Source organism: Danio rerio, chromosome 22, assembly GCF_049306965.1.
Source record: "Danio rerio strain Tuebingen ecotype United States chromosome 22, GRCz12tu, whole genome shotgun sequence".
NCBI lineage: Eukaryota > Metazoa > Chordata > Actinopteri > Cypriniformes > Danionidae > Danio > Danio rerio.
In genome coordinates, this window is record NC_133197.1 from 9,206,706 (window position 1) to 9,229,155 (window position 22,450).

The following is a 22,450-nucleotide window of genomic DNA, read 5'->3' on the forward strand; positions in this document are numbered from 1 at the left end:
ATTATCTGTTGTCTGAGACCTGACTCTGATGGCTGAAAATGTATTTTATTAAGTCTTACCTCCCTTACATCTCTTCATTCTGCTTCATACAATAAAAACCATCACGAGCCTTAAGCTTAGTCATCATACCTGTATTATTTAAACTTTAGTTTTGTCAGCTTGTCATGTTGGCACTTCTGCATGAAAGGCTTTTCATAACAAACTAGTTTCATAACACACGAGCGGTACTTCAGCAGCGTTTTTTTTTTTTTTTGCCTGCATAACAACTGGGATTTAGCAGGAAGCATGTGTCATATTTTTCATAAATACAGAAAACTCTGTGGAAATTGCAGCATTTGGATGGCATTTTAGCTTTCTCTGCTAACATTTCAGTACCTCTGGTCATGACCCTTTGGTGCACGGGGTGTATGTGTCTGGCAGAGGCGCGTAACCTGAAGCTTTTATGATCTCACTAGCCCGGACGTATTTTTTTTGCACTACCCAAAGTTTGTTTACTGTGGGCTTTGCTAAGCTAACTCTGTAACAGCCGATGTCTTCCTTTGCAATGAACTTTGGGCATCTTACATTCAGAGATGTTGTTCATGTTCACTCAGCTACATTACACATCAACTAAAGTTTAAAATATGATATCATAGTGGACCACCCCTTTAATTAATACACTTGACTTAAAGCTTTTACTGGGATACTGCCGAAGTTTTACACTAAATGGAGTCTAGTGAAGCCCCTAAGCACAACACTGCTTAGCTTTAGTGGTGACCATGTAAGAGCTGCAGAGAGCTAGCTGCTGCTGACAAACAACAAGTTGACTGATGTAAGATACTCACATGAGTGTGTTGAGTTTACAGTGTTTATCCTGCAGTAGAGCAGAGAGTTGATTCACTCGTGTGTCTCCTAGTTCATGATCACTCAGATTCAGTTCTGTCAGGAGTAATGGGTTTTCACCCACAATTTCAGTCACAAACTGACAGAATTCATCAGCAGCAGGACTCAAAAACCTGAAGAAGAGAAGATCAAGCAGGAGTCAGTTCTCAACAACGGTCATTGTTTACTGCATTACAAAACACAAGATTTACGTATTTATAACTTGTTTACAATAATAAAAAAAGCATCTAAACATCCAAGTTAACCTGCAGGATTAAACTGACCTTCTAAAGTGTTCCTTGGTAACATCAACTTAGTTTCCCTTGTACAGGCACAAATTCAATTTAATTCATCTTTATTTCTATAACGCTTTTACAAAGTAGATTATATCAAAGCAGCTTAACATAGACATTCCAGTAATTGAAAGTGAAACTGCATCAGTCCATATTTCAGAGTTAAAGTTCAAATTAGTTCAGTTCAGTGTGGTTTAATATTCAATGCTGAAAGCCCAAACACTGAAGAGCAAATCCATCGAAGTTCCTACCAAGCAAGCCAGTGGCAAGGAACAAAACTCTGCCAATTGACGAAAGTGAGGGAAAAAAACCTCAAGAGAGATCAGGCTTAGTTGGTCATGACCATTTCTCCTCTGAATAAAACTGTGCAAAGCCGCAGTCTAGGCGCCAGGAACTAGAGAACGATGGACGTCCATTGTGGAGAAGCTGCAGGTGTGAGTAGGTCACCGGTGGGTGCACAGGCTGGCCTACGAGGTCAATGCAAAGACTTGTCTGTCACTAGGTCTTTCAGGGATCAGTCTCATGCTCTCCACTCCTCCATGACCGCCACAGCATCTGCTCAGGATACAGCCTGGTCCAGGGATATGGAGATCTTTAGAAGTCCTCTATGGTTGGCGTTGTCTCTTCACAGGACTTGGATCACATCAAATTTCCAGGTAAGGACCCTCTGCATATATATATTAATCACATGCGCACTGTTTTTCGCTTTTTAGTTATGCTCTTTTCCACAGTGTTTATAGCGTACATTGGCATTAGAGACAAACACTAACGCATTTTTACTACCATATAACAAAGGACAAGGCAGACAAGAGCAATCAAATGCTGATCACAATTATGCATATAGGTTATTTCCATAGCAGACAGCACTTTATCAGTGTGTCATAGCTATTTAATATGAATAAAATTAAAACTTATCAACAGACATAAACATGGTTTCTCAAGGGATATATTTATTAAATTGTATGTTTAAAATAAGTATATAAATGAATTATTAAAGCAGATGAGTGATTTCAGCCCAAAAATCCACCAGTTCAGCAATCACTCAGAACTTTGTCAATGCTTATCTTGTCCAATGGGGTAAATGCATACAAACTTCCCATTTTTTTCAACAGCGCTTCCAGTGAACTGTATTTCCATTACAAATTACCATGTTCAGATCTAATTTCTTTATAAAATCATTCACTGTCTGATAGATAGATATTATACATATACAATATATATATCAGGCCAGACAAGAAAATCTGCATTAAATTTCCTTTTCACCTGCTATGATCTATCAAAAAATGTTGGAATTACGTAATCAATGCTGTAAAAGAAACTTGAAGAAATTGATAATAATGTGACCATTATCAATTTAATCAAATTTCATTTATAGCACTGATTACGTAATTCAGGCAATTTTTACCCTCCCACTGTAACTTTACCATTGGCCAAAAACAATAACTAAACATATAACCAGTCACAGCAATTGATTGTTGCCTGGCATTTGTCTGCTTGATATAATCAAGAAATTTCATTCAAGACCTCGGCTACTCCCTAGACTCTCTCTGCAATGCTTCAGTTCCATTACGTATGACTATCAAACTCAAGGTCCACTTGATTTATTTGAAATTGCTGTCTCCTCCATACCTCAACATACCAGTGGTAATGCACCTACAGACCCCTAATTATAATTTTAACTCCTAACCCTCTACTCTACCCTTAGCCCATATATGATATATATATCAACCTCCCCATCATTAAGGATCATCCAGGTCCAGCCTTAACCTACAATTCCACCATTTCCTCTGCTCCATCAATAATAACAATAATAAAAAATAAATAGATCAGTTTCAGAATACTGTAAAAACCTTTACTGACACCGACATTAACGTCTATGCAGTCTCAACAAATCTGACCTCCTCAAACTCTACTCCATCACTACAGACTCCTGTCTTCTACCCCATCATCAAGAGAAACCTCCCAGGCCAGCAGTTCACGACATGCTCCATACCCCCAGCCAACTTTCTCCCTGCCAGACCAAGATCAACCTGAACCTTCTAAAACATCCTCTCCACTTTAACAACCAATCAACACCTGGACATTATTAATAAGTTATTCTCAGCATCCGTCGCATAATTAAACATCCTTTGAGCAATGCAACAATAAAGAGGAAGAGCGACATAAGAACAGAAATAACAAAGACACCTCCCTGAAATCTCCATCTCCCCCATCTTACAGGCCATCGCCCCCAAAATCCTTCTTGACACACACACACACACACACACACACACACACACACTGTTTTGTCCTGTTTGTTGTCCTTGTCAATCGTCTGTTTAGTAAAGTCTTTCTGTGTGGCCATTGTGTCAGCCAACCTGATCAGGTAGCGGAGCCTGCTTATGATGTCATCGCTAGACACGGCGGCACAAAGTGATGGGAAAGGGAAAGCATTGTGGTGCATCTAACAGTGTAAAATACGTTTTTATTATGTGTTTAGAACAAATGAAATATTGAAATAAAATGTATGGGAAGATAATTAGTGTTGTTTAAATGATAATTATGTGCTAAGTGTTTATGTGTGAAAATAAAACTACACCTACCTGATACTTACCTGCAGAGTGGTGGGTCCCTAAAAAGGCGCGAGTTGGCCTATAAAAGCAGCAGCCAAAACCCAAGACATTTGCTTGTTAACCAAGTCAGCAAGAGTGTTACAGTGGTACCTCTGGTTTCTATGGTATTTAGGATTTTTTTTTTAGACACTTGCATATATATTTGTCACTGTGGTCTGTTTTTTTACCTGCCAGCACTGTAAATAAAACACTACTGGAGTGCTGTCGAGTAAGCCATCCTTTTGTTCTCCCTACAAACCCAATTTTTCCCACCAGAGCGAGCTAAGGCCTGCTCGGTCACATCAACACTATAAAGAATATCCAAAGCAGTTCTATTAATAGTTATTTAAGTAGAATCCAATTTTTTCTCCGCCTCTCTCTCCTCTCTCTAGCTTGTGCACAACTCTGCCATGCTCTCCCTTTCCCCTTCCTTCTTTTTCCTACCTTGAGCGTGAGCACAACTCCGCTACTCTCTCCCTCACTCCAATCCCTGCAGCTCTGACTCCTGCAGGAGTGTTACCCTAAGCTTAGACTCCCGCAGGAGTCACACCAGCCGCCCTCCCCCACTATTTTTCCGACTCTTACAGGATCCCTTACCCTACAGCTCTGACTGCCACAGGAGTGTTACCCTTAGCTTCGACTCCAGCAGGAGTCATGCGCCCATCTCTGATTCCGTCAGATTCCCCTCTTTCCAGATGATACGGGAGGGAGCACTGTGCTCAAGGATCTTCCAAACTTGGGGCTCTCTCCTGGGACAGCATGCCAAACATGCATTTACTTATCAATCCTCATCTAAATGTAAATTATTGAAACTGGCTTTTTTGTCTTATTATTGAATGGCCATTGTTACAACAAAATAATGACTTTTTGTAAGAATTTCTAATGGCTAAAGAAACAGGTTGTCTTCTGTTCTGTTTTTTCCTTTACATGCTGAGAAGATTTTGAAATAGTAAGAGTATTTAAGACATGATCTTAAGAATATTTCTTGAAACTCAGAAATTTAGATTTATCATTTCTAGTCATACAAACATTTCTAAGAGCATTGACGCTTCTTGCTTGTGAAGATCTAACGCATTTGATACAACATTTTTTTTTTGTGTGTGTGTGAAATTCTACTCTTTAAATAACAAAATAACTCACATCCATGCTTATTTTCCTCATGCCTCACCTCAGTGTCTTCAGTGTACAGTGTGGATCCTGTAGTAAATCAGTGAGCTCCTTCACTCCTGATTGTCCAGGATCATTTCCTCTGAGATCCAGCTCTATTAGGTGTGAAGGGTTTGATTTCAGAGCTGAAGCCAGAGCTTTATAACCTTCTTCAGTAATACTGCAGCCTAAGAAACTACAGAGAATAGTATATTAATTAACTGAATAATTCTAATAAGTCTAAAAGTGTGAAACAGAAACAAATATTTAACTTATGAAAATCAGTTTTTCCAGAAAATACCCTTAGCAACATAGAACCATTAGGAAAGTTGTACTAACTTCTGTATTTAGTATATTTTAGAAATAAAGTTTTTGCAATTGTATTATTAATTGAAATTATTCTCTTCACAAAAACAAAGATTCAGGGAAGTTGAATGTATTAGACATCAGCTCACCCGAGTATCTCCAGTTTACTGTCCTTCAGTCCATCAGAGAGCCGCTTCACTCCTGAATCCTGCAGATTATTATTGCTCAGGTCAAGATCCTTCAGACTGCTGGAGTCTGATCTGAGAACTGAAGCCAGAGCTGAACAGCTTTCCTCTGTTAGATCACACTTACTGAGCCTGAAAATAAAAACCAACACTGAAGAGTCACATTTTAATCATAATAAAGTTTTGAGGCTCAAAATGTAGAGATAACATAACATTCATCTCATTAACCATTTGTTTTCACAGTATTGGCTATTCAAGTCAAATATTGTGATTATGGTAGAACTGAAATGTATTTTTAACACTAACTAAAATATTACTAATACACGTCTAAAAATTGAGAATGAATTACAGTTCATGCAAGACACTATAGTGAGAACAAAAATGTTAATAGATGCAAAACTACAAGGTGTATTATTTTATTGATAATGAAAAAAGCTTTGCATACTGCCCACATTCAGGAACATATGAGATATTTTAATAGTCTTTATAAGAACTGCTATTTTTTAACCTGTACTATGTATTGTTACATTTTAAAAACATCACAACTACGTTTTGTTTTAGCTGTTATCTGTAACACCACACACCTCAGTTACTTCAAGTCACATTTTACAAAAACTAAGTGACACTTTACAAAACACATTTAACAAAAACAGCCTTTCTTTCTCCCATTGTGAAAGTTTATCACCTCAGTATCTCAAGTTTACACACAGTGTGAATCCTTCAGTATGTTACATAAGAAATTCAGTCCTTTGTTTCTTATTTGATTATGACTGAGGTTCAATTCTCTCAGGTGTGATGAGTTTAATTTCCTTTGGCTAAATACATTCCTTATCTGGGATCCACACAGTGAAATGATCTAAAACCATTGATCATGCACAGGTGTATTTGTGTATGTGTGTGTTTATGTGCGAGTGTGCATCTGCTCATGCATGCATATGCATACATACACACAGACACACACGTGCATGAGTGTGTGTATGCATGTGAGTGTATGTATATAATATTGGTAACACTTAAAAACACATTTGCAATAATATGCATTATATAATGCTTAACTAATGCACAAACAATTACAAGTTATTGTATAACTCATGAAAAATTAAATTATATAATATTGATAATTGCATGAGCAATCAACAAGCATTTTGTATGATTCATACATCAGGTAATCTACACATTGTTATTAGTTATGCATAAATTACCTAATAACAATATTTTAACTGTCAATTCATCTTAAGTCTGCCTTAATTAATCATTAGCTGATTATTTGCTAATGTTTCATTATGTTCTGACTTGTTGACGCACAGGACTGTTAACTAATTGGTTCTATATAATAAGTGGTTAATCCTCTCTAGCAAACAAACACTCAAATTTTAGGAGCTGCATGTGAGCCGCTGTTTAAAAACAATGAGTACGTTTACATGGACACTAATAATCTAATGTTAATACAATACTCTGATAAAGAGTCTACCATGTAAACAGTGATTTTTGATTACCTTAATCTGACAAAAGTCATAACTGAACTAAACAGAAATCGAATTAAGACGTGGAGTATGCCGATTTTAGTCTTATTATTGAAGTGCAGTTCAGACATGCAAACACCTTAATCAAACTATTACCATTGTATAGAATTTTCACCGCATTTTGCAACTCATGTAAACACCATCATAGGATTGTTTTATTTAGATTAAGGCAAATAATTCGATTACTGATGTCCATGTAAACATAGACAATAAAGCAGATACAGGGGTTGGACAATAAAACTGAAACACTGGCCAATTTAGTGTTGGATATTTCATGGCTAAATTTGAGCAGCTGGTGGCCAGTCTTCATTGATTGCACATTCCACTAGTAAGAGCAGAGTGTGAAGGTTTAATTAACAGAGTAATAGCACAGTTTTGCTTAAAATATTGCAATGCACTCAACATTGTGGATGACATTTATGAAGTCAAAAGGTCAAAAGAGGACAAAGTGTTAGTGTGTCTTGCTCGAGAATCTGTGACCAAGACAAGTCTTTGAGATGTATCAAGAGTCATGATATCCAGGGTAATGCCAGCATACCACCAAGAAGGATCACCCACATCCAGCAAGAGTAAAGCTGCGGTCACATTAGATTTTGAGCATGCGATATACTGTGGTGCGGCGCTGTGAAAAGGATCGGAATTTAACAAGCTTATTAGACATTTAAAAAAGCGTGCGATTGCTCCATGTTTTAAATTTCTGTCCAGAGAGGTCATGTTTTCATCCTCGATTGGTCTCATGCAGTCAAGGGATGCGATTTCGCAGGTCAGAGTTCACCAAGCTTGAACTTTGCACTGCAGCAAAATAGGTGATTAAGCTTCAAGTGTACCCGCCCTTAAATGCAACCTTTGTAAAAAGTCTGCTTCATGTTGCTACTAGAATCCTTGTTTAAAAAAATATAGCCATACTTAGCCATACATACGCTTAGTGTAAGCAAATTTGATGAACGCGATCTTGCGTGTTGATGAAGCTGAAGGGAAGCGCTCACCAGGTGCGCTGTACTGCGCGCATTGTGTGTGTGTGTGTGTGTGTGTGCGCGTTTCCTAACAACAAGAACAAACGCTTAACATTGCCGATGGTGTCCGTATCTCTCAAAGTTTGAATGAAATGTTTAGAGATGGTGTGACCAAAGAACCTTTAAGAATTCTATAGTCTTTGGTGTGACACAACGCGTGTGTGTCTTTGATGTACCCTTGATGCTTCTTCTGGCAGCCAAAATTACAAGTTTTAGTCTTTTAATTGTGATTAATCATGATTAACGTTCCAAAAGCAACAGAAGCATCATTTAGAGCTACACATTCCATTTTTAAGAAAAACAAGGCTTTTTCAGATGGGAAGGCAAAACTGTGCTTAAAGACGAGAACGGGTGTGATCTCCACTCTCTCCATTGTCCAACTTAGGGCAACTACAATGGTTAGAAGAGTGTCTATGTTAAAAATGCTGTAGATTTTGTGATAATGTCAGTAAAATCTGAATGTTGATTTACATTACGCAATTGATAGTCTGTAAAAACATGTGGAACATAATGGGTTGCAGCTGAAGAAAGGTAGTCTTCTCTCTTCAGCCCATATTTTATTCTGGCTTAAAAGTTTGTCGTTTGGCTCCAGATAATCTGGAGCAAATGTCGCTGGGCATGACACCAGTGTTACCCTGAGTCGCTTATTAGACGCTGGAGTTCCATTTGCTGCTGCTTAATCTATATTGCAGATGGGAAGAGGGGAGAAACTGTGTCCCTTTGGTGCATCGCTGCAACCCGAGACAGACACACACTATTGAAAAGAACTATTAGAACTCAAAAACTCACTCCAAACAATATGTAATGTGTGTTGGCAATCTATATACTCTGCCCTATAGCGAAAGTTGTTAAAACAGTATATGCATGCTTAAATAAAGTCTTTTTTGAGCCTTATACAGAATCGAAATGCCTGGATGCTAGCTAATGTGTGTTTAGAGTGTCAAAACCATACAAAAGCCATAGAACAAAAGCTCTTAAGTTTTTAAAAGAAAAATTCTGAGGAGAATATATGGCCCAATAAAAGACAATAATCAATGGAGGATACGTGACAACAATGAGCTTGCAGCCTTGTATAAGGAATATGATATAGTTAAATATATCAGACTTGCGCGCTACGGGGGGCAGGACACGTCATACGTATGGATGATAATGCCATTCCAAAAAAAAATCTTTAGCACTGACCCGGTAGGCAAAAGAAAAGTAGGAAGGCCTAAACCAAGATGGTGAGACTGCATTAGCAGTGACGCCAATGTTTTAGGAATAAGGAATTGGCGGGCAGTTGCCCTGGACAGAGAACATTGGGGGAAATTACTTGAGGCAGCCAGGATCCAGTATTGGATTGTCGTGCTAAGGATGATGATGATGATGATGTTAGTGGCTAGTGAAAATATTGTTAAAGTGAAAGTTCGAAAATGTATATACTGTACTTGCAGAGATTTATAGAAATAAAGTGTTGCATATTGATATTTCTCTGTTTCCTACCTACAAATCATTGTTGACAACTATTGTGAGAATCATTAACATGATCAGCGTCTTCACATAGATGAATACCATTAATTATTAACGATAACATAAATAAATTGAGGAAATTGAGCTGTATATCTAGCACTGTAAAAGAATTTGTAGCCAAATATTTTAAGTATTTATTTTAGTAAAAGAAAAATAATGTTTTAGACAAAATAAAGAGTTAAGTTTAAGACTTTTTTATTATAAAGATAGGCCTACAGAATTATTTTGCAGAATGTATGTACATGAATAGCTGCTGTTGATATTGATTTAGGAGCTGCAAAACTGCATGCTGAACATGATGAGTTTGTGTGAAGATGATGGTTAAAGGGGAAACTCTCAGCAATGTTGCTTGCATATTTTCCTACTGAGAATGGGCAGCAACATTTTTACATCAAAATTAAAAATGTAAGTTTTTTTGTATAAATTAACTTCTCCATTTTCAAGCACTGTCAGTTTGTTTTAATGAAATGGGTGAATAAATTACAGTTTTTTCAGAGCAAATGCACTCATTTTCTCCTTATTTGTGGTGGCCTTGTTTGAGGTTGCAACAAGTGAGTTCTTCAGCTTTACCAGAGTCATTTTAAACATAAGTATCTGTATTTATACATGAGAAAGGATCATTGACTGGTAGTCATGTAATAATAATTACATTTATATGCAAGATACTCACATGAGTGTGTTGAGTCTACAGTGTTTATCCTGCAGTAGAGCAGAGAGTTGATTCACTCGTGTGTCTCCTAGTTCACGTTCACTCAGATTCAGTTCTTTCAGGAGTAACGGGTTTTCACCCACAACACCAGTCACAAACTGACAGAATTCATCAGCAGCAGGACTCAAAAACCTGAAGAGTAGAAGATCAAGCAGGAGTCAGCTCTGAACTACTATCACTGTTTACTGCAGTACAAAACATACTGAGAGGACAAGATTTACCCATTTATAACACTTTTACAAAAACTGCAACAAAAAATATATAAATGTTCAAGTTAACCTGCAGGATGAAACTGTCCTCCTAATTTTTTCTTAATTACATGAATTTACAGTATAAATTAAAACGGTGTCATCAAACTTACTAACCATATAATTAAACTATAAACTAACTATAGATTTTAAAATATGTAAATCAAATTTTTAAAATAATCTACTTACACGTTTGTTTGTGCTTTATTATTTTCATTCAGTTTTAGGTCTCTAATACAGAGTATCAAAACCATAAAATACTTGATACCTTTATTAAAATAACTTTGTCTTATTAATAAATGAACATTGTTTCAAATCAATAATGACTTTTTTGTTTATTCTATTTTATTTGTTAGAATTTCTAATGGTTAAAAAAAAACCGGCTGTCATCTATTCTCTCTTTTCCTTTACATGCTGAGGAGATGTAAATGAGTATAAGTTCGCATTTTGCAAGAGTGTTTTAGACAGGATCTTAAAATGTAATAATTAATTTTTGGTCTGATTGTAACACACTGTCATTGTGTCTGCTTTCAAACAGACTTGAGCTTGTGATGAAAAGTGTCAAAACTTATGTCAAAAATTTATTTTTAGTTTTTTTCAGTATTTTTTTAACATATTTTTCTAAAACATTGTTTGCAGGCTAACAGGTTAAATAATAATAATAATAATAATAATAATAATAATAATAATAATAATAAAATAAAAATAAAAAGGCGTGACACTTAATGCTGAAACAAAGTATGAAAGACAAAATTGTCAAAATTGACTAACTCCAAGCTCTCTATAGTGTATACACTATATATTTCAGGACAATACAGAATGAACTTTAAAAGCCTTAAAATTTCTCTGGCTTTAAACTAAATGTTCAGAAATGTTTGCTTTGTGAAGCTGCAAGTGTGTTGAGATCTGGAGTCTCTCAGACCTGCTGTAGAGTCAAACATTTATGGTCAATCTAAGCTGATGGAAATTTAATTGAAGAGTGCTCAGAAACATTTAAACTATGTACTAATATCCTTAATAGAGGTTCCACAATAACACAATTTGCACTTGTAATATCAAAGCATTACAATAAAGACTAACCTAACAGTCAATGACTCATTATGTTTATCATTTTGAACTGAATATTGCAACACGACTAAACTCTACTGACATTTTTGATTATTTATTTTGATGCAACAAATTGTCCATCATATAATTTTAATGAAATACTCTCTAAATAATTCACTTTAATATTTATTTTCCTCATGTCTCACCTCAGTGTCTTCAGTGTACAGTGTGGATCCTGTAGTAAGTCAGTGAGCTCCTTCACTCCTGATTGTCCAGGATCATTTCCTCTGAGATCCAGCTCTATCAGGTGTGAAGGGTTTGATCTCAGAGCTGAAGCCAAAGCTTTATAACCTTCTTCACTGATACTGCAGTCTGAAAGACTAGAGGAAACAGAATTTGGAAATAAGTAGAACATTGTAGTTTGGGTTAATACACAAAACTCTGAATCACTAAGAATAAACACATTTTCAGATAAAGTTTAGACATCATAGGCTTATGCAGGCAAGCAAAAATCAGGGGCCTCATGTATCAATGCTGCGTACGCACAAAAACTTTGCGCATGCCAGGTTTCACGCTCAGAATCACTCACGTTTGGATTTACTAATGATGAAATAAACATGGGAATGTGCACACCTCCACGCCAGCTTTATGGCTGGCGTATGCACATTTTTTGTGCGTGTCTGTTTTATTTCCATTGGCGACTCCTAGAGGCAGTTGTGTTAAATTCCTCTCTATAAAGTGTCTAAGCCGTGCAATGGCAGCTGTATGAGACGGGCTCATCTAGCAGATATATAAGGTTTCCATACCATACATTTGACCAGCTAAACATTAAAGCACAATTTGCAGCGGTCGCCTGTTTTCCCAATGTAATCTGAGCGATCTACCGCACGCACATTGCTATAAAGACACTATCTGAAGATGAATTTGCATGCGTGAATCAGAAACATTTCCATTCAATAAATGTGCAAACAAAATATGATGCATAGACTTATTAATGATTCCTACTTCTCTTTCTTGTGATAAATAGTTGGCAAAATCTGATATGTAGCAGGGAAAAAAGAAGAAAGAGTTTAGCAGACGCTGGTTTCGAACCGAGTTCATGCTTGAACGTGTCAAAACATGTTGACATGCGTTTTACGAGCTGCGCCACTGAGACTGTTAAGGATGTTGCAACATTTTACACTTATAAACCACACTATTTCTTTTCTAATTTACTCAGTGCGATGTTCAGACCCAACTGTGTTAACCGCGTCCGCTAAACTCTCCCACTCAATTTTTTTCTTTTGTTATTAATTCCGGAGGATAAACTTGCAAATAACACCGCTTTTCTCCGGTCTACCTCCGAAAGCAGCACCTCCAATTCACATTCTGTTCAAAGTTTCTCTTTTTGCTTGATTTTGCCATTGATTTTTCGAGTCATTTGCATATTCATACGGGGGAGGAGGCAGGGAGAAGTTTTGCGCTTGTGCATGTTGCGCTCAGTTTCATGTTCATTCGGATGTACAAAAGAATATGCGTGGAATTCGGCGTACGCAGTGTTTCATACATCTGAATTTTTTTCTAAGTACGCACATTTACAGCTTTGTGCGTACGCAATGTTTTAGTATGATTTCCACGCAAGTCTTCGTACATGAGGCCCCAGCTCACCTGAGTTTCTCCAGTTTACTGTCCTTCAGTTCATCAGAGAGCAGCTTCACTCCTGAGTCCTGCAGATTATTATTGCTCAGGTCAAGATCCTTCAGACTGCTGGAGTCTGATCTGAGAACTGAAGCCAGAGCTGAACAGCTTTCCTCTGTTAGATCACACTTACTGAGCCTGGAAATAAACACCAACACTTAAGAATAACTTTTTAATAATAATAAAGTTTTGAGGCTCAGAAGAGAGAGATAACAACGTTCATCCCATTAACCATTTGTTTTTTTTTAATACTAATGACTATTCAAGACAAACATTGTGATTATGGTAGCAAAACATCACAACTAGATCTTTGCTTTAGCTGTTATCTGCAATACCCCATACCTCAGTAACTCCAAGTCACATTTTTATCAAAGTAAATAACACTTTAGAAAACACATTTAACAAAAACTTTCTTGTATTGAGAATGTTCCTCACCTCAGTCTCTTCAGTCTACAGCCTGAATCCTTCAGTACGTCACATACGAGATTCACTCCTGTGTTTCTTATTTGATTCCCACTGAGGTTCAGTTCTCTCAGGTGTGATGGGTTTGATTTCAGAGCTGAAGTCAGGTTCTCACCATGTTCCTCTGTAATACTGCAATTATGCAGACTAAAGACAGAAAGAGAAAAAACATGACCAATTCTGCAATAAAAATATGAAACAGTTTAGATGTAAATAATCTACTTGATTATTATGTACAGATTTTTTTTTTATTGAAGTGTGTAGGTCACCAAGTGTGTAGGTGAAAAGGTCACCTTGTTTTTCCTTAAAACAAGCGAAATAATCTGCCAATGGGGTAAGCAAAACAATCTTGTTTTTTCTTTTGACGTAAGAGTAATTTGCTTACCCCATTGGCAAATTATTTTGCTTGTTTTAAGGAAAAACTCACTTAATATTGGCATATTATTTCTCAAAACAAGACAATATGTTTTGCTTGTCTGGAAAATTCTTCTTGATTTAGGAATTTTTAGATATTTTGACTAGAAACAAGACAAAAAATCAAAGTAACAAAAGCATTTTTTGCAGTGTGCAAAATACTTTTACAAGGGAGCATGACAGTTCTTTGGAAACCTTCAATCATTAAACTGACTTTTTAAAATTTTAGCAGGAATTTTGTATTTTGTATAGGCAAAAACCTAAAAAGGAGCAGAGAGAACTCTGTTTAGCTTTATCTCGCTTTCTCTCCTCAAGCTGTGAAATACAGCAAATGCTTTTCCTGGTAAATTTGTTATTTCCCTTCTACTTGTTTGGGAAGTGGCGGGGAGTGGAAAGGGTTAATGTTGGAAAGTTTGAGGGTTTTTATGTTGTTGTTGAATTTTTTTATGTTACAGCCTTATTCCAAAATGTATTAAATTCATTTATTTCCTCAAAATTCTACACACAATACCCCATAATGACAATGTGAAAAAATATTTTTTGAAATTGTATCAAATTTATAAAAAATATAAAAGTTGAAATATAACAGAGGTTGATGTCCCGTATGTCACTTGGAACTGTAAAGGCCTGAAGGGTACTGTGAAAAGAGGTAATATACTAGCTCTGCTCATCTTAGAAACCTGGGAGCAGAGGTCCCGTTTTTGCAAGAGACGCATCTTAAAAATCAAGCACACAAACAACTATACAGAAATTGGATTGGCCATGTTTTCCACTCTAAATTTAATTGACCCTTTGCTAAGCACTGCCCTCCTTAGTTATTGTTGCTACGCCTGTCAAGCTTTCGTGCCTGGCATGGCTTTTTACAATGTGCGCCAGTGTCAGACATTCCCAGGGATATAATTAGTCATTTTTGACGAACAGGTGAGATTTCCGAGAAAGCCAGACAAAAAAGGACTGCAGTATGCATTACAGGAGTATACCAACCACATAATAGGCAACCGATTCGAGAATAATTCAATGAATATTGAAGCTAGTTTAGCCTAGCAGCCTCATATGCTAACCATTCAACATTAGCTCATGCTCAGCAGGAGAGGAGAAATTTAAAATTAATCTAATAATAACTAATTAAACCGTGATTTCTCTATTTTTAGCCAAAAAGCCTAATGGATTAATTGTTGTGCAATCAAATATAGCGTTACTAACCCATGAGGAAACACGCATGGACAGTGCTTTTACATAGTTCATTCATAGAAAGAACAGCCAGAAAGGGGAAATTGATGGATTTTTGTCGAACATTAGCATCATTGACCCATAACAATGTACAGTACCTATCAAACTGTCAGTTTGTGTGCTCTTTATAAATGACTAAAAAACAGCTGCTGGTAAAGTATATTGATTGCAAGTGCTCAGTTTGTGATCATATCTCTGTTTTGTTATGTTGATTTGTAATTTTAAATGTTCGTAGCTTGAAATAGATGGAAATATAAAGTTCAGTAAAGTTAGCAACAGATTCACAGATTCATATTTTCTGGATCAATAACTCATGTCATTATGACCTATTCGCTATTAGTATGACTAAGTTACTAAGGTTATGGCGAAGGCTTAAACGGAGCATTACTCATAATATCGAGCGAAAAAAAAGAATAAGACAGCTGTGAAACATAACCAACTTTGTGTTTTTGTAGGAAACACAGTTTAGATCTGTTTAGGGTAAGAGGTTTGTGAGTTATTGCCGTCTTTCACTGAATATGTCAGGAATATCAAAGGAAAACCAACTTAACTCAAAGGAAAGGAAAACCCCTCACACAGCTTAAACCACACTGGCATTTCTACCTGTTGGGTTGTTGGTTTTGAAAAGGGAAAAAATTCCACCATCCCGTCCAAACTTTAAGGAGACCGGGTGTCAGATTTGCACAATGCTTTGGCCTGTTTCCCTCGCTGGAAAGCTTGACAGAGCTTCTGCGCGTAGCTACGGTTGCTAACCACGATTGGTGGGTGGCGGTTTTTGGTTGTGGCTTAACGAAGGGTCAATAGTAAGTCATGGGGAAGGGCTATCCTCATTAATAAAAATATCCCTTTTACTTCATCAGACATCATTTCTGATCCAAATGGTAGATATAGTATTGTAATGGGAAAACTTTACAACACCCAAGTAACAACAGCAAACATCTATGCTCCCAACTTTGAGGACGAGAAGTTTATAAACTCAATATTAACAATTCTCCCCAAGCTTCACAGGCACAACCTTATCCTAGCCGGGGATTTTAACTTGGTGATGGATAGCTACGGTATTGGACAGATCATCGAGTAAACAACAGTCTATATCCAAATCAGTCAAACTAATGCAGAACTTTTTAAATTATGAGAATATTATAGACATTTGGAGGTATTTAAACCCAACTCAAAAAAAAAAAATATTTCTTCTCGCAGCAACATAACTCTTATTCTAGTTTTATTTTTTGGATTCCAAATTATTTTCAGCAGTGAGGGTTATGGATAATGAAACAATTGTTTTATCCGATGATACCCCACAAAAATTAAAACTAGCCTTTCCAAATAAATATACTTCCAGAACCTGGCAAATGGATAATGGCTGAACTAATGAAAAACATGTTGAGTTTATATGATTTTATATAGACCTTTTTCATGGCTGCTGCATGGAGGGCGCCATAGCGACCAGCGTCTTCTGGTAGAATGCTAAAAACTTCCGTGTACAACTGGTAATTTGCGCACCGAAAATGGGTTTCAATAACATTTTTAATAGATAACAGAGTGTTTTTGTGACACGCAACTGTGGTTCACATGTGGTTCCAGCGCGTCAGAAATACGAGAAAAACGTTCTACTAGTTCACGGTTCTGCCGTCAGAAATACAGTTAGCTCAGCGGCTCTTTAAGACACACAGAGAGAGAGAGAGCGAGCGCAAACCAGAGTAGCGTTACTGGCATGAAACCTAACAGGTATGAAAGTCGTGCAACTTACAAAAATTACCAATAAAAGTCTGTTATTGATACTCTGCTGCCTGATTTGCTGTTCATTCTAATCGCGAGCCGTTTGTTTTTTATTTCGTGTGTTGTATTCACCACGGTTTGTGTTTTTCTGTCATTTCGAAATGACAATAGCCTATATTTTCACTTTGTCACAGTTATTAAATCAGTGTGTCAGTGGCACAGTACAGGCTTTTTGGTGATTTACATTTGTTTGGGCTGGTTATATATTTGAAATAAAGAGAAAATGTTGACTTTAGCGATGACAAGGCTTCATTTAAACTGCAGAAGATGTCGTCTGACACCGAGGGGAAAATGCCTCAAAGCAGCTGTTTTCCATCCTATTAGATCGCATTTCTTTAAATGATCAGTCCAGGAAATGGTGCTGATGGACAACAATATTAGTTCAAAGAGTATAAGAGCAGGTAAAATAGATTAAAACTATCGTTTCAAAGCTGTCCAAATGTGACTGTTTACATGCATCAGCTGCCGATCGGAAGTTCTTCGCATTCTCCTTGCGCATACACGCAAAGCATAATGGGTAATTTTGCGTTCTAAGAAAAAGGTCTATACAAACTAACAAAGCCCCTAAAGTATCAAAAAGGATACTACTGGAAGCCTTTAAAGCTTATCTACACTGTTAGACATTTCTGTAAATTACACAGTTATTTACTGTATTTCACCCAGTGTAATACTGCAAATTCCTTTTACGGTAAATAACTGTATTTACCGTTGCATTATGGGAATTTAGTGTGACGTCGAACAACATATACAGCGATGTACTGTATTTGTAAAAATTCGTGTATTATACTGTATTTTCCACAACTGCTTCAACGCCACCTTGCGGCGATTCGACTACTCTGCACAACATTTTGCCTGAGGACCCTGGAGCAATTCTGGAGGACAATTTATTAGTGTGCCTGAAGAACATACTGGATTTAACAAACTTTACTCTGGTAAGCTGAGGCAGTGTTTCATTTTACAGAATGTTTTGTGGACGAGAATAGAACAAAGTAAAGTATAAAGTTGGCTATTATTATTTTCTCTGGCTTGGCGTTATTTCGCCCATTTGAGAAATATATCATCTATTAAGATGTTACCTTTATTTAATTTATTACATTAACACTACTATTACTTTAAATAAGACTGTTTATGACTATTAGCCATTGTTCTCGTCATATCTTTTTATTTATTTACATAGGAACCGGTGTTGCAGCGGGTTTTGGTTTAGGAGGGAACCAGAGGTATGCAGACAGTTTTGGAGGACACTTAGCACGAGACAACGGTCCGGCAGAGAGTGTTTTCCCCCAGAAGAATATGAATGAAAGACCAACAAATAATCCAGGTAAAAGCGCGTCTGTCTGTGCTGACAACACTCGACATTGATTTGAGCACCTCTATTGGCATTTGTTTGCTCGGCAACATTGGCTGAAGCGATCTTAAAATGGTAATGTTAACTGTTAGCTAAACTGAGCTAAGTTTATACTGAATTGGACTCAAACTCATTTTAACGTGCAACGTTTAACTTATATTGATTTATACTATATATATTAGATGTTGTGAATGTGTGACGAATGTGTGACGTAACCTATAAGAACGTTAACGTAAATCTATAACGTTACAATATGCATAGAGGTAAAGTTGGTTTTATATTCGCACATTCGTTCATTTAGAAGACTCTATACTGTTTACCATGTTACTTTGAATATTCGATCAGAATTAGCATGCCAGTATGACTTGAAATCAACATTAACACTGTTTATTTGACCGTGAGCATGTTGTACTTTGATAGTCATTAGCTGCTAAAATGATTTCGCTATTTAGAGTTTGCAAATAATACTTTTATGAAATTAAATTATTAAGGGGGAAGTCTGAATCTGCTAATTTAAACCAATTTTACCTCTATGCATTATGCTAATAACCACCTTTTTGCTATTTATTGTTTGCTAATTATTTTTTTATCACAACTCTTGACATTTGGTTTAACATAATTGTTACCATTATAATTTTTTTCTGTTTAGATATGGCACTGACACAGCAGCAGGTTTTGTCTGAAGAAACAAACAGCATTTCGGAGGAACATCTTGATCAGCACAGCCTTATGCTTAAAAAATAAGCAAGACCAGTAAGCAACCAAGGTAAACAAATAAAAAAAGTTGTGTGGAGGTTGTGGATTGTAGCATGGTATTCTTATCTGTATTTTTGGCTTTTTTATGGTCTCAATATAGAATACTGGGAGCCTGCCTGTGCAAACTGGACCTCATACAACAGTAAGTACTGTACATCTATTTGTTTCTCAATATATTAACGTTACTTTTAATACAAAATGTGTCACATGTTTAGTTGCTAGCTAAATAAAAAAATCGTTTTCCCTTTTTTATTAAACCATTTAGTAGGTTTTTTTCATCTTTGTTTATAATATTTTTGAGCAGATTGAGGTCTGTCATGGGTCAGACATTTCAAAATACAATAATTAGTATTGGGATACATGCATTTGTCTATGTATTAAATGTCTTTTTCCCCATTTCATGTTGCCTAAATATTTTGTAATAAATAAAATAATACAATTTTTTGTATAAATAATTCCAGAGGATGAAACAAAATGCACAGCAACAACCAGAGTGAGCCAGAAGATAGCAGGAGAAGTAGTGAAGAGAATGACAACCATGAACAACAGTGAGTTATCCTTCTTTCACCAGCTAACTGAGAACTTGGATTAGGTGAGACACTCTCAATAATTGTATCAGTATTCAGTCAGTTTTAGTTTATTAGGAATACATAAAACTAATAGTCTAATCTGTCCTGCAGTGAATCAACCCATCACAAATGCTACAATGTTTTTGTAAAACCTTGTTAGGGAAAAAAATAAACAGGACATTCTGGTTAGTTATCTTTTAAACATGGTAGTGAGCAGGTTATGAGCAGGAGCCAGTTGCTCAGTACCAGCTGAAAACTACCCCAACCTAGCTGCCATGCTTCAAAATAATTAACCAGTATATGATTTATTTTTTTTAAACAAGCTTCTTCTATGCTTATGTTAGTCTGTTTGTCCTTATCCAGAGTTCTTCATAATCCTGGACTGGGCCAAATCCTGACCAGATGCTGTGGTGGTCATGGAGGAGTGAATCCTAAAAGACACACGTGATCAATGAGTTTCCGCATTGATCCAATGGGCCAGCCTGACCACCCGCTGGTGAACTTTCAAGCCTCTGGTGCCTAGACTGCGGCCTTGCACAAGTTTGGCTAGAGGAGAACTGGTCGTGCCCAACTGAGCCTGGTTTCACTCAAGGGCTTTTATTCTACACTTTCGTCAGTTGGTGAAGTTTGTTCCATGCCACTGTCGCCACTGGATCACTTGGCTACGATTGGTGGATCGGTGGATTTGCTCTTCAGTGTTTGGACTTTCAGCAGTGACATTTACTGCTTCAATTCTGAAAACTGGACTGAAGCAGCTTCAATTTATAAGAACTTCTATGTTAAGCTGCTTTGACATCATTGATCTACATTGTAAAAGTGCAATAGAAATAAAGATGAATTGCATTTGAACATGTGAATTCAGACCTTGTTGAGCATTTGACACCAGAACTAGTAATATTTTAAAGTTGGGTTGTTTCTGAGTCGGCTAATAGTTACAAATATTTATTTTTCCAACAATATGCAATTCAGAAGTTTAAATTTTTATTGTACATGTATGTTCTAGTGCTTTGTGTGATTTATTTATTTTTAATGTGTTGATTTTATTGCTTAATGTAATTTTCACACATTTTCCTTAAATGCTTTAAGCATTATTAATGTTTTAAAGAATGGAATATTTTGTAATTGTGTCTGGTTTAATGTCAGTAGTACTTAGTACAATTGTTTTTTTTTTTTTCTCAACAATATGCAGGTCAGACACTTAAATTAGTTTTGTACATGTATGTTAATGTGCTTTGTCATTTTCAATGTTTTTTTTTTCTTAAAATAAAATATTTTGAATGATTGAAATGTAATGTTTTTACACATTTTTAAGCTTGTTTTAAGCATCTCCAATGTTTTAAATAAAGAGTGTTTATTTTGTTAATATTTTGTAATTGTGTCTTTTTTAGGTCTATAGTATTAAAATAATATTAATAAAAATTATATTATAAAATATTTAGGACAAAATTAAAAGGTTTACAGTAGCTAACTGTTAACTTAGGTTTTTACAGTAGTTAACCATTTTCAGACACTACGGTAACATGCTGTAAACGGATTTACAGTTGTATACTGTAAATCTAAAATACAGTAACTTACTGGCAACAGTGTTGCCAGTAAGTTACTGTAAAAACCCTTTGAAATGTCTAACAGTGTACATGGCCAAATAATTTCCCTTCATGCACACCAGACTAAATTTCAAAAAGAGGAAAGGGGGAATTTGACAGAACAGATTTCAGAAATAGATTGTCAATATGCAGTATTTCCTGCAACAGAACAAATAACAAAAAGGATAGCATTGCAAACAGAATTAAAAAAAAAAATCATCAGCTGTAAAATGAATAAATTCTTCTAGACATAAATATTATGAGTATGGAGATAAATGGGAAAATATCTGGCTCATCAAGTAAGAGTATCTGAGACATGGAAATTAATAACAGAAATTTGTAGTTGCATAATAAAATATCAACTAGAAATTAATAAAGACTTTAAAATTCTTTATATGAAATTATATTCAAGTGAGTCAACAAAGGAAGCTAAACTATTTAATGTTTTTTTTTTTTTTTGTATATAATTTAGATATCCCTTCAATTAAAGAAAGTAACAATAAGCTTTTAGATGGACCCATAACTTTGGAAGAGGCTAATTTGCAATACATGGCCTACAATCTTCAAAGTCACCTGGCCCAGATGGGTATACACCCAAATTTTAAGATGTTCTCTGCAGAGGTTTCCCCACTTCTCCTAGATGTCTTTAATGAATCATAAGAGAAAGGCCTTCTTCCAGACACATTTTATCAAGCATCAATTTTTTTAATATATATAAAAAGCAAAGATTTGATCCAGCATCATATAGACCAGTGACTTTTCTAAATGTGGATAATAAAATATTAGCCAAAACAATGGGAAATAAGTTAGAAAAATGTGCTCCCAACAATAATTTATGAGGATCAGACAGGCTTCATTAAAAAGACAAATGACTCACAATATTCACAGATTATTTTATATAATACACTCCTCTAATTTAAACTCTCAGTCTGAAACACTCATTTCGCTAGATGTTGAAAAGGCCTTTGAAAGGGTTGAATGGGATTCTCTCGTCTCAACCCTGTCACAGATCATGGATATGTGCAAGGCATCGCCTCATACATTTATTCATTCATTTTCTTTTTGGCCTAGTTCCTTTATCAATCTGGGATTGCCACAGCGGAATGAACCGCCAACTTATTCAGCATATGTTTTTATGCAGTGGATGCCCTTTCAGCTGCAACCCATCACTGGGAACACCCATACACTCTCATTCACACAC

At 36.1% G+C, this 22,450-nt stretch overlaps 1 protein-coding gene and 1 long non-coding RNA gene across 8 annotated transcripts in view; one reads left to right on the top strand and one right to left on the bottom strand.

The window, feature by feature from the left end:
• si:ch73-286h23.3 overlaps nucleotides 1-22,450 on the bottom strand; it is a 192,114-nt gene that overhangs the window by 18,508 nt on the left and 151,156 nt on the right. For all 5 annotated transcript variants that reach the window (XM_073937299.1, XM_068216628.2, XM_073937302.1 and 2 more), the window contains 7 exons: nucleotides 13,544-13,717; nucleotides 13,079-13,246; nucleotides 11,638-11,811; nucleotides 10,098-10,268; nucleotides 5,347-5,514; nucleotides 4,914-5,087; nucleotides 825-995 (listed from right to left, as the gene is read on the bottom strand). In XM_073937299.1, coding sequence (XP_073793400.1) covers nucleotides 825-995; nucleotides 4,914-5,087; nucleotides 5,347-5,514; nucleotides 10,098-10,268; nucleotides 11,638-11,811; nucleotides 13,079-13,246; nucleotides 13,544-13,717 — 1,200 coding nt within the window. The remainder of the gene's footprint in view (nucleotides 1-824; nucleotides 996-4,913; nucleotides 5,088-5,346; nucleotides 5,515-10,097; nucleotides 10,269-11,637; nucleotides 11,812-13,078; nucleotides 13,247-13,543; nucleotides 13,718-22,450) is intronic.
• Nucleotides 17,604-21,029, top strand: LOC137489001 (uncharacterized). Of its 3 annotated transcripts, none has more exons than XR_012397761.1 (6): nucleotides 17,604-17,925; nucleotides 18,171-18,314; nucleotides 18,991-19,107; nucleotides 19,198-19,239; nucleotides 19,559-19,689; nucleotides 20,030-21,029. It is a non-coding gene; the product is annotated as an uncharacterized lncRNA (long non-coding RNA). The 3 variants fall into 3 exon arrangements; XR_011008328.2 differs by having other exon boundaries at nucleotides 17,605-17,925; nucleotides 19,559-19,645; XR_012397762.1 differs by lacking the exon at nucleotides 17,604-17,925 and having other exon boundaries at nucleotides 18,257-18,314; nucleotides 18,991-19,094; nucleotides 19,559-19,645.